The sequence below is a fragment of the Dendronephthya gigantea genome, unplaced genomic scaffold (genome assembly GCF_004324835.1).
Source record: "Dendronephthya gigantea isolate DGI-Jeju-01 unplaced genomic scaffold, DenGig_1.0 000309F, whole genome shotgun sequence".
Taxonomy (NCBI): domain Eukaryota; kingdom Metazoa; phylum Cnidaria; class Anthozoa; order Malacalcyonacea; family Nephtheidae; genus Dendronephthya; species Dendronephthya gigantea.
In genome coordinates, this window is record NW_021163319.1 from 21,638 (window position 1) to 33,958 (window position 12,321).

The 12,321-nt window shown below is 37.0% G+C and overlaps 4 protein-coding genes across 4 annotated transcripts; 2 read left to right on the forward strand and 2 right to left on the reverse strand.

The window, feature by feature from the left end:
• The first annotated feature begins 544 nt into the window (after window positions 1-544).
• Window positions 545-5,034, forward strand: LOC114541790 (polycomb protein Suz12-like). The gene is made up of 14 exons (XM_028561599.1): window positions 545-746; window positions 854-900; window positions 1,571-1,641; window positions 1,732-1,800; window positions 1,967-2,022; window positions 2,207-2,307; window positions 2,647-2,887; window positions 2,964-3,250; window positions 3,407-3,754; window positions 3,835-3,992; window positions 4,130-4,222; window positions 4,292-4,397; window positions 4,538-4,617; window positions 4,801-5,034. Exons 1-14 carry the CDS (start codon window positions 650-652, stop codon window positions 4,994-4,996), a joined length of 1,950 nt encoding a protein of 649 aa, XP_028417400.1. The 5' UTR covers window positions 545-649; the 3' UTR covers window positions 4,997-5,034.
• A 72-nt stretch (window positions 5,035-5,106) lies between these two features.
• LOC114541803 (protein N-terminal asparagine amidohydrolase-like) lies at window positions 5,107-6,268 on the reverse strand. Its single transcript, XM_028561609.1, has 4 exons — window positions 6,184-6,268; window positions 5,911-6,011; window positions 5,505-5,624; window positions 5,107-5,399 (listed from the first exon to the last, which is right to left on the reverse strand). The coding sequence occupies exons 1-4, from the start codon at window positions 6,218-6,220 to the stop codon at window positions 5,223-5,225; spliced, it is 435 nt and encodes a 144-aa protein (XP_028417410.1). The 5' UTR covers window positions 6,221-6,268; the 3' UTR covers window positions 5,107-5,222.
• Window positions 6,252-8,173, reverse strand: LOC114541793 (protein N-terminal asparagine amidohydrolase-like). The gene is made up of 6 exons (XM_028561601.1): window positions 7,994-8,173; window positions 7,513-7,615; window positions 7,263-7,328; window positions 6,900-7,008; window positions 6,540-6,613; window positions 6,252-6,379 (listed from the first exon to the last, which is right to left on the reverse strand). Exons 1-6 carry the CDS (start codon window positions 8,075-8,077, stop codon window positions 6,252-6,254), a joined length of 564 nt encoding a protein of 187 aa, XP_028417402.1. The 5' UTR covers window positions 8,078-8,173.
• Window positions 8,174-8,265: 92 nt separating this feature from the next.
• On the forward strand, window positions 8,266-12,297 carry LOC114541794 (general transcription factor 3C polypeptide 4-like). Its single transcript, XM_028561602.1, has 10 exons — window positions 8,266-8,451; window positions 8,558-8,823; window positions 8,991-9,130; window positions 9,312-9,653; window positions 9,832-9,995; window positions 10,202-10,406; window positions 10,596-10,753; window positions 10,963-11,197; window positions 11,333-11,521; window positions 11,622-12,297. Exons 1-10 carry the CDS (start codon window positions 8,323-8,325, stop codon window positions 12,074-12,076), a joined length of 2,283 nt encoding a protein of 760 aa, XP_028417403.1. The 5' UTR covers window positions 8,266-8,322; the 3' UTR covers window positions 12,077-12,297.
• The last annotated feature ends 24 nt before the right edge of the window (window positions 12,298-12,321 follow it).

Sequence of the window (12,321 nt, forward strand, 5' to 3'; positions counted from 1 at the left end):
GTGGCTAAAGTATTTGTTTGACCTCCCTCTTTTCTATGTTAAACTATTCATTTATTAATGTCAACTGAAAGAACTGACTCCACCAAAGATAGGGAACCCTAATAAGTCTGGAGGTAATTCTTGATCCTAAGATGAATTATTGGTAAAAAATATTACATTTTTATAGATTTTGTTGTATTCTTCACTTGTACCATAGACAATCCAGAAGACATTGTTTTCTTGATTGTCTATGCTTGCACTAAATTCAGGCTGACTTTCATGTTCAGTAAAAACTAGATGCACAAATTAATTCCTGAAGATAGACCCTTCCCAAATTTGTTCTTGGGCAATGAAAATCCAACTAACAATATTGGGATTAGGCCATTAGGGAGAGATTCAGGATTAGGGCTAACCATAACCAACCATTAACCTAATCTAATCTAATTCAAAATTAATGCAAAGCTAATCTCAATGATTAAATTAATGTATTTAGTAGGATCCGAAAGCCCGCGGGATTTTAAATACTAAATCAGGGGGGGGGGTTAACTTCAAAATTCTAATCCACGCTGCATGAATAAAAACAATGGCGCACGTTCCCTCGTAAAACTGAGCAATTCCTTGTGATTTCTTTCACAATATCGTACGGAAAATTGCATTTAGACTATCTAAAATGTCGGACAAAGGAGAAGCGGTCAATATGGCTGCGAGAAATCTAAAATTTGAACAGTTACGGAGTGACCATGAGACATTCTTACGTACCTTTGAAAGTGAGTATATTAAATTTCTTATTTCAATAAATATTTCACGCACATTTCGCTTTTTGTCGAAAGTATTGTGGTCTCTTTCTAAAACTTATTTTTGTTCCTTTTTCAAGAGCCTACGCAGATATACCGGTTTTTGAGAACACGAAATATCATAACAGTAAGTTTGAAAATTATGGTAATATTTCACAAGCAAACTTGTCTTAGTTGTCTAGAGTTAATGTGATACCAAATCTGCTTTTGCCAAGTATTTAAGTTATATTAGTATTATTGGATATTATTATAGGCTAATAAGATTGTAAGTTTAAACCATTTAGTGAAGTTTATTATAAAAACACTGATCCTTTGAAACCATATACTGCAAAATTTGCTATAATCAGTATAATGTGTACATTAAATAGATGTTTTCCAAAATTTGTATTCATGCATGTTGTGTAATACAATAGCATTCTTTGTGTATAACGCCATTGTTTCAAAGTACTAGTGGTAGTCTAGGGTGTACAGGGTGTCCTAAAAAAATGCAATTGGCAATTCAAATTTTGGGTTTTGAAGTAGGTTACACAAAATGTTCTTCTATGTTACATCTTAAAATCACCGGTTGTTCTTGTAAATAGATTTCTTGCCCCAAATGCTTAAGAAATCTATTGTTGAAAAGACAAACAAGCAGGCTTTAAAATAAGGTAATTCTTGTTAATTTGCCAAGGTTTTCATTTAGCAATTTGGCTTGAAAGGTTAATTGCAATTTTTTGGAACACCTTGTACATTCCACCACAGGACTATATAATTATTTAGACCTAACTGGTATGATGAATGTTATTTTCTGTTTGTAGCCAATATTTTTACATAGAAATCTCTTGTACATGAGACACCGCAGAACAAAAAATACTACCAAAGAACAGAGGTAAGCCTATTGTGCAGTATTTTACTCTAATGACAACATGCATAAAGTTGGCCTGTTCAATTTCCTTAGAACAAAATCTATTATTTTTAGTGGGAAATTTAAAGTTGATGACTTGTTAGAAAAGTGTGAACAAGGAAATACTGGGGATTCTCAACTGAGGTAGTGATAGTAACGTGAATTCACTGAATTGTAGAGCTAACAGATAGTGCCAATGAATGTAATAATTGCATTGAAATTTATTCATAGATCTTTACTGGATGCAAATGTGATGCATTCAATGTGCAATTCTTGTAGCTCTTATTCAACTAATTTGTATAATTTTCAGTTCAGAGAAGAATGGATACTTGAACTTGACTTTTAAAGGGTTTTTTCGAGGACCAGGTATACCAAAGCTATAATTTTCCATTTTGTTTAGTACTAATACAAATATACATTTATTCATTTGATATTAGAAAATAAGTGATAGTAATTATTTATCCTCTTGACTCTTTTTACTGTCTAAACGATGCAGACCCTCTGTCTTTCCACTTTATCTTTCATTATTTGTCTGTGTATTTGTGTTTAGTACATGGAGAGCTTCCAACACCTTCAAGTGAAAATCTTGCAGATCAAAATCTTGTTCCTGCTGAAGTATTCATTGTCAAAGTTTGTCACAAAAGAAGAAAGGTTTGTGTAATGCTAATCCTTCAGCTAGATGTAACCTAATATCTGTGATGTGATGCAACCTTATTGCGTTTGACGAAGGAGAATGCTTCCTAATCGTGACGTCACGGCTATACGGCAAAGCTGAATTAGCTGCTTTTCTAAATACATCAGAAATAGCCTGTTGCTTTCTTACATTACTGCTGAACATCACAAGTTTTATGCAGAACGTTTGTAATTTAGCCAAATTGCCGCACACTTAAAGATAGTGGAGTTAAAACACAAACTTTGTTAGCGATTTGGCGTTTGCCGTAAAGGTCAAGCTAAAGGTCTCTATTTACACCCAGACTGTTGTATTTCTAGGAAAGCAGTCCACAGATTATCCAAGAACGCGTTGGCCGCTGTCTGGTTCCTCATAATCCCTGCACAGATCAGGAACCAATACTTGAAACTTGCAGCGTTTCCATCCCTAGATCTATATTTAACCCTAAAACAAACCGAAATATTCGTTCCTTCATTCTCACCCTGGAAGTCAGCGTCCCTCTTATTGAAACTGGGAAGAAAAAGAAACGGAAGAAAAGTGAACAAAAAACTGAAACCAAACGTAAGCGTTAGTTTACATCAGTTTTCATTCATCGTTCCAGACAGACATATTGATGAGTATGTTTATCTCTATGTAGAAAAATCAGAGTCTTCTGAGCCACCTAGCAAACGTCTCCGAGGTCAGCGGGCATCTTTGAACTCTGAAAATGAACAGCCAGAGAAGCCAGAAGACCTGGACACTAGTCTCCAGACTTGCGGGGCAGTGTCTGATAAGATTATCTACTTCACTGAGTTGATTATCTTTGGTAACGAGCGAGAGTGTTTGTTGGTTGACGGGGAATATGAACTCGTGTTACATGATAAAGGAAATGGGAAACAACGCAAAAGAAAACAGTTGTCATGGGAAATTGATTATAATGGGAAGGTATGTAGTTCACATAATTGCTTGTTTATATACTACTTTATATATAGTGGTCAGAGCACTGGATGAAGTGCCATAAAATCATAAACTGGATTGTTCATATGTTTTTATCAGATAAACGTTATTTTGGTTTTCAAATTTTGTCCTGTTCCTTTGTAGCTAGGACCGTTTGAGCTGTACGCCTTTGGACCAACGTTGAAATTCTTACTTGCTTGGGAAGGAAAACCTTTGTATACAAGACCAAGCAGCCTCCCGTTACGAGAACGTCAGCTTGATTCGAATGCGAATATGGAGTTGACCACAGTTGCCTCCACGGATGAAAATGATAAGGAGAGCAGAAAAAGATTACGAATATTCTACCAATTCATCTACAACAATCATACCAGGCAACAAACTGAGGCACGAGATGATTGTCTTTGTCCCTGGTGTGGTGTAAATTGTGTTCGGTTATACAGTCTTTTGAAACATCTCAAATGCTGTCATGGCAGATTCCTCTTCACTTACGCAGTAAGCATCGTAAATATCCAGTTTTTATTCAATCAAAATTTTTTTGAGACGCGTCTGTTGAAATGTTTGATATTTTCTAGCCTCACAATAAAGGTGCTCGCATTGATGTGTGTTTGAATGAAAGTTATGATGGATCTTATGCTGGTGGCGTGGAGGACCTTAATGAAATGGTTGGCTATGCTTTCAGCCGAGATGGACCCGTTCGGAGGACGCCTTACACTGCTGTTCTGGTATGGAGGTAAGATAGTCGGTGGTCTCTATGTATATCTCTGGAGTCATGAGATGTTCAGCTCTCTATAGAACCTGGGATGCTGTTTGGGTATCCAGTGAGCTCCATATAAAACTCGGAGTAATTTAATCTTGCTTCATTTACAGGCCAAAACGTGGCAAGGAAAGCCTTAATGAGTTTCTAGAACCTGACGAGAGTGACGCTGATGTAGCAAGACCATTCTTCAATGGTCACAATAGGTACATTTCCCTGATGCTTCCAGTTTTCTCAACCTTGTTACTAACTCTGGATCTCCCTCATATTCCTAGAGTGTACTTCCATTCCAACACTTGCCTTCCAATGAAACCTGATGACTTAGAGTTTGACAGCGAAGATGAAATAGACCCAGAATGGCTGCGGATTAAAACACAACAGGTAGACACTCTTCTTTCCCAATCATCTAATCCTCGTTTACACCTCAAAGTAGACCCCGTGCCCATCCCATCTCATCCCATCCCATCCCTCACTTATAGGCGCGTAGAACACGTGATTCATTTGAGTTCTTTTTACTTCAGATGATAGACGAATTCACAGATGTCAATGACGGCGAGAAAAAGCTGATGAAAATGTGGAATATTCACGTTATGAAACGAGGGTAAGGACATCTCGCGTTTGTTAGGGGCCTGGGACATCCCGGGATATAACTGTTTAACGTATTGCAAAACGTATCTAGTGTTTCATGATTTCAAAGCTATTAGCTCTGGCTAAGCGCCTGGGAAAGAATGGTATACAATGAGTTACAATGAGGTAAAGTGGGGTTAAAACTCTCTCTTTTTAGATATATTGCCGACCTGCAGATCCCAGAGGCTTGCAAGACTTTCGTACGCGAGTATGGAGATAAAATCGTGCAGGAAAAACTTTGTAGGAATTTCATTCTTCATCTCGTGAATTTAAATGATTTTAATATCCTAGGTAAGGCACAATTATTACAATCAATAGAACTCTTAGATGAAATACGATATTCGCTAGACTAATCTATTCTAAGGGCATACCAATATAATACTTTTGTACAGTTTTTAACATAGTAGTTTGTAGTGTAGATGCGTGAATTTTTCGGCATTAAATATTGAAAATTTCATCTTCGATTGTTTCGGCTAAAAGTAACGATGATATTTACTTGATGTTAAGACTACAATAAGCTGGAAGCATCAAACAGAAGCAGGCAGCGTCTTTTAAGACATTTCATCATACAATGTCATATTAACTGTTATTTTCAACCAAACACCATTCCCTATTGTCGTTGAATTTAAATCGTCTTGGTTCTCCACGCGGAAAGTATTTCTGAAGGATGTTCTGATTCTCTGCAAGAAACTGGAACATTTTTCTTAACTTCTCAGCAAAGTTTGGAGGCTCGCAATGAGGCGATGTGGAAAAATTCTAAAAGAAAAAATGGAAACTAATTTGTTTTTGCATCTCAGTACGCGAAACATTGCTTATGGGGTGACGCGTGATGACGCGTTCATCTAGAAAGGCTGTTGTTACCTTCAGGATTATTTTATCAGAGAGACTTGCGTGACTCATCGCAATTTCTTTTGGACAGAAAACATCAACTGGTTTGATTTTGACTTCTTGAGTTAATGAACTGTACACTTGGAGAACTTTCTGTAAAGATTAGGAAAATCGGTAGGATGTTCCACCTTACGCTGATGAGGGCTTTTTCCCCGCTTTCCTTTCATGATGGGATGAAGTTAAACCTCTTGCCATAGAGGATAATGATGAAACTCGAGAGTTTTTTTAAGTTAGAAACAAACTACGGAGGGGAATATACCCTCAAAAAAGAGTCGCCATATCTCTTCTTTGTTGTCCAATCCTGACAGACTTGATCATGCAGAAGAGAAATATAATTTGATGAAATGCGAAGGTCTTCTTCATTCAAGGTCATCATTACCTGTTCATAGCTATGTATAGCACAATGTCTCAATATTTCATCTGGTATTTGGCAATCAAACTGCTTCACAGGAACCACCTCGCCACTTTGTACCAAAACACCTGCAAATGATGAAAACTCTTGATTTACCAGAACAATGATATAATATATAAGAAATCTTTCAATCTTTCTTAAAAGCTAACAGTTTGAGTTGTACTGACATAGGACTAATTTTAGTTAAAAAACATTAAGACACTTAATTTTCCGTTGAATAATGGGATTTTCATTACAAACCTAGTCCGTAAATTATTGGCACATGTTTCCCATTCATTATTGTATCATTCAAGTCTAGATGAATAAAACTAGTTAGGTAAATAGACAGAATCCCATGCAGAGCACAACAGAATGCAATGTTTAAGGCTTTGACACAACCTACTACACACGCAAGCACAAAGCAGATCAATTTCAAATGCAGTTTGACATGCTCCACCTAAGAAAGATTATAAAAAGGTTTGATCAAAGTTGCTAGTTTGAAAGAATAACAAAGAAGTTCCTTGTTTTATAATATGAATTTCCTATTTTAATTCCTGAATTAAACATTTATAAAGATATATTAAGCTGCAAGAATATTTTTTATTGACAACACTTACGTAAAATTTTCATAAAAACATCTTCTGAAGTTTTACGACTGTCTGAGAATCCGCCAACAATATGCATCTCAATTCTGTTGAGAAACATTTTGAACTTGCATTGAAATATGTTCCGTATACTGATTTGGGTGTCCTATTCCATGGCACCCAACGGCTCTTGGCTGACACTTAAAATGCATTTTATTTTTTGCTCTGCTTGTTATTGGCCTTGGGTTAGACATAGTTGAATGCTTTATAGTAACACTCCTTTATAGGTGGAATGATATTCAAACAGAATTCATTGAATGTGATTGCAGAAAACATTACTGTGGAACTCCTTATGCATTAAACCAATTACACACAGTATTACAATTTACCAACCTATTTTCTTTGTGCTTTGGGACGTGATCTTGAAGGGATGCAACCATCTCTGCTAAAGCTTCTGAGATCCCAACTCCATCAAAATGTGCCAAGCTGCATACGCCTGAACCTACAGAGTGATTGAAGTTGTTATATAGAACCTAACCTAACCTAATACCTATGCAAGGTAAACATTTTTTAACACAACCTAGTCAAAGATGGGGTTGGGAGATGAAGTTGAAATACATTTGTTTATAGGATGCAATTGCTGGGATAAACTTTTTAAAATGTTGATAAACTTTGTAGAATGTCAATCCAATACTAAAAATAATAGTTTTAAAGAAGAAAAGGTAAATTTTATTGTTGATTTATCTTATGTTTTACCTTTATGTCTTAAAACAACTATCTGGCATGTTGTAGCACTGTCTGACCCAATAATGTCAACAGAATCTAAAGTAAAAATTAATGGCAAACTGACTTAGATTTTAAGAAAGAGATTTCTAATTGTAATGAATGAATAAAAGACTCCATGGACCATAGACTACCACAGAGGTTTAGCTCAACAAGGAGGGCATGTGCACTAGGACTCCGACCTTGGAAGGTCCTCATGGAACTGCAAGTACTTGATGCTCACTGTCATTTGGATAAACTGTTCCATATTCACGTTGTCCAATATAAAGAATGGTTTCATTTCCGAATGTCCTCTGTTCCTTGGATGCAAATTCACAAGATGTTTTCTGGAAGAGGATTGAAACAAGAAAGATGTCATTAGGGGAGATTTTGATAGGAGAAACATTAGAGAGAGACCAAGAGGGCTTAGACAAGAGGGAAGGACAGCACAAGCAATTAGCAATAGAGAGGGGCATATTGCTAATTACATAAAGTCGTTATAACAGGGGCTGAAGATTGAATAATGAGGGATATTATTCAGAAAGAAGAAGATGGAGAAGAGTTGTGCGAGCAAGGGGAGTTATTGGACACGGGAGGGATGACAAAGGCAATATTATAACAGGTAATAAAGACTGAACACAGCAAACATACAGCAGGGTTGACGAGCACGGCTGACAGAAGAAATAATTAAATCGAGTTCTATAGAATTTTGTGGTCTGTCGTACTTCTAATTCCGGAAAGTCTTGCATCAATTCAGCCGACGAGTTTATAGAACTCGAAACAGCTCGTTCACCAACAAACAAAGGCATCTCAAAACAAATTTTATACAAACATCTTTATGGATAACAAAACATCGCAATTTCACGGATTACATACGAATTATGATTATTAGTCTGAATAGTTTCGTTTTCATTTTCATGAATTACGAACGTATTACGACGTCCTACCGAAATATCACGACACTTTCCGATTGCCCACGTGTGGAATAGAGAAAGAAATTACGAAGATGGTTTTTGGTTTTACTGTAATCAATCAAATCAATATCATTTAAAAAATGGCTGGAGCAAATTCAAAGGTGATTCAACGGATATCTGTTCATCATAGATCGTCTAACATTGATGGTATTTCATGGTCAAAAGACAACAGACTGGCAGTTGCTACAAACTCGTTTGTAAACATAATTGTATCCTTTAATTAATAGTTCTAGTTGGTTAGGAATTAATTGTCTAGCTGTTCTGAAGTGTGCCAAATTGGGATATATTTCCTTGACAATACCACACTAACCACAGAACATCACTGGTGTACAAACTGACGAGAAAAAGAAAGAATCAAAATTACGAATCAAGCGAAGTGCTATTGCTGTTGATAACAAGCCCAAAACAACTGATGTAGATTTTGATTTCTCCATGACCAGATCTGTGCCTTTAAGTGCTGCTCCATATTTCTCCACAGCAATCTTAGACCCTGCCCTAACCCCAACAATATTGAAATCTGCTTGTTATGAAGACGTCACATATGCTAAATGGTCTCCAGTTGGTTGTGATCGTACTGGCAGGTGTATATTATATTAACCTTGCATGTGCAAATAACATGATACAATTAACTCATTGAACAACAGAATATCAGGCTTTATCAGAATAAAACCCCCTTGTAGTTTCCAGGCCTGCAAACTATAGTTTCGCATCAGCCAGTTTAAGATGATTTATTTACATGTTTGTTTAGGTCTGTTTTAGCTGTGCTCTTTCGAACAAATAAATTGGCCTTGTATGTTGCTGACAAACAATCCCCTGACGGCTGGTGTGAAATAATGGATTTAAGTTCACGGCACTTTGATGAAATGAAACAGGGTAGTTTCTTTAAAGGTGAGGCAAGGTTATAGCCACATTACTTTCCTATATGTTTATGAACGCATTAACTTATATTAAATGAGGTAGCTTAACTGAATGTTGTGTTTAAGTCAGACTCTACAACACTTATATTCACTTATGAGTTATGTTCTCAAGTTTCTTTTGTTTAATCTTACTTTTGCCTTGATTTTTTAAGACAAGATGAGTATGAAAGGCGAGTTGCCTAGTGACTTTAGGCACAAAGTCGGCAACCAAGATATGTGGAAAGAATTTTCAGAATGGCAACGAAGAAAATACCTTTTGAATTTCACATGTATTGAGTGGTTTCCAACAACAGTGGACTGCCTACAACAAACTACTAATGTCTGGAGAAAGTTTGCTCTTTTTTCTACCATAGTTAGAAGTGGCCAATTGTTTATCTGGCAAGCACAGTTACCACTTGTGAAAAATCATAGCTTTATGCACAGGACAGTGGCTGCTTACACCTCATTGTTTTACCCTAGTTGTTTGGCATGGTACGGAGACAACGAATCTAATGGTATGCAATAAATTATATTTTATAAACACGTATGAACTGAGTGAACTTAGAGTTTAACACAGACAGACAGACATGCATTTTTACATAAATAATTTGACAAGCTTTAAACTAATCTTCCAGGCTGAGGTGAGGTTAAAATCAACCTGGGTTTATAAATTGACCAATTTTTTTATTTTAGTCTCCTACCTTGGTTGTGGCAATGCAGACGGCATTATTAAAGTATTTTTGGTAAAGATAACTCCTACAGATGCTGGGATACCAGGAGTATCCATTGCTAAAGCATACAGTTTCTTTGAGACACCTGATGGCATCAGTGTTGACTGTATGGCATGGTATTCTAAGGTATTCTGCCACAACCATTCTGATAATGCTTATAGATTAACGGTCAGTTTACAACAATGGTCAGTTTAGAAAATCACAACTAGAATCTATTGAGTGTAAATAATTGTGCATGGCAATTGATAACAATTTGCTAAAATGAGAACACTATTATTGCTTTCTTGGGAAAATCTCCTTCATCCTCAAGAACTCTGTTCTTTGGTATCTAGGATAACAAGTTGTACTTGGCTTGCTCCAAAGGTCCACATATAACCCTGTTTCAAACCCAGCTAATGAAGGAAGGTGCCTTATCTAAACCAGTTAAACAGGTTATTACTGGTATTCATTTGTTAAATGTGACTGGGATAGCAATCTCACCTTCAGGAATGCTCTTCAGTACCAGTGCTGAGGGCAGTGTTCAACAGTTCCAAATCGGTAAGTATTTGAACTGGATTGACGATCGCAATGAATCAATGGGGTAATTTTCGATCAGTCGACCGCCACATCAACTGTCACCACTACAGTTTAGGGAGTCTTGTTTCCAACCCAACAAGACCTCCAACTGTTCGGAACACTGGGGTAATCACAGGGTAAACTGACGTTGTATAATCAACTTTTTTATAGGAAGTCGTGTTCGCAGCACAGCGATGGATTGCGAGACTCTATCTGGTCATGGTTATAGTGGCGTCGCCATATCTCCTAATGGTGTCTTTATTGCGCTTTTTGAAAACAAACGTAAATTGTTTCATTACAAGAAGAACGCCATTGATTCCCAAGGCGAGGTATGTTTTCATAAGAAAACGACGTTATATTAATAAGAAAATCTTTGTAGGATAATGCCCTTCACAGACGGTAGAAAGCACGCGGCTTTCTCTCATAGACGCCGGAGGGAAATCAATCCTCAAAGTCCTCGTACTATTTCATTTTCAATTCCATCTTTACACATTGGAAGAATCAAAATGCTCCTCAATCTTATGTTATCTTCTTTCAGATTGCGGTGATCTCGCTTTTATCCAAAGAGGAGAACGTTCAAGACTTGATGTCAAACGCATCCAGCGTTTCAGATGTTGTTGAGATAAGAGATAGATTCATTCATCAAGAGTTATCCAGAGCCGATCTTTTCGACACCGTTGTTCTACCAGCCGTTCTTAGCAACTTTTCTCAAGCCTATCTTCAGTTTCTTTGGAACTTATTTTCTTCTGATCCGAAGTTTAAGAAATACTCAGGTATAGTCTAAAAGATCATCTCAACTCTGATAATAGCTTGTATATCATTTCTAGTATATAATAAAGTCCCTGCTCGTCTTCCAAGAAAGGTGGCGTTTCTCAAGCATAAACGACTCTGTTCACTTATGATTTCAGCACATGAAGCTGTCGTGCTCGGCTCGTGTGACGACTTGGTCAGTGAAAATCACATCGAGTTAAGAAGCTTGTATCGTGTTGAAAAGATTGAAAAACAAGTAGCAACACTGTCTATGGAAAAAGCTCTGGAGTCCATTCTAGAATACCACGAAGCAAAGAAGACGTCAAAGAAATACATTCCAGTCGCTGGTAGGTGGTTGAAATTTTGGCGAGATGTTCAGTAAGATTTTAAAATGATTTCTTTCACATTTTTCATTGCCACCACTAACCAAAGGTCTATTTTTCACAGGAGACATGACGGTTAAATGTATTTGCCGTTGGCTCGCCCAGAACAACTCTTCAAGCTCTGTGGTTGTTGATTTGTTGGAAAAGGTGTGGTCTATCACCAAACGTATTACTATGGTGAATGACACTGAGGAGGAATCATGTGGATCAAATATGGACAGTGATGTATGCAAAGAGATACTTGATCATAATGATGTATTTGAAAACTGCATGTGTGGGCAACCAATTAGGTTAAGCGAAGTGAGATTTGGGCGATGTTCCGTTGGACACATATGGCCTCGTTGCTGTGTGACGTTCAAACTACTAGATGGTACAAACGCTCGAGTTTGCGAGAACTGCAACGCGCATGCTCTCAACAGACATCCAATCAACAGCCCGTATGAAGAAGACTGGACTAAGCATCTCTTAGATGTGACGTCATCGTGTACATATTGTGGAGCGTGGTTTGAGGAGGTTTAATTCAATACATTGTTGCAATAACGCGCACGCTCGCGCTTTACAACAATACAGATCATGGTGCTTCATTGGGACCATCAGACCATGGTTAATGTTGTATATAATTCCATAGCGGTTGAAGATACTAAAAGCCGAACAAATTGTGTTTTTCCCCCTATATTTTAAATGGCTCTGAATGATAAAAAAAGATAAACATCGAAAGACGTATTAAAAAGTGACATTTTAGGGGAAAATTTCCTGTATTTTGC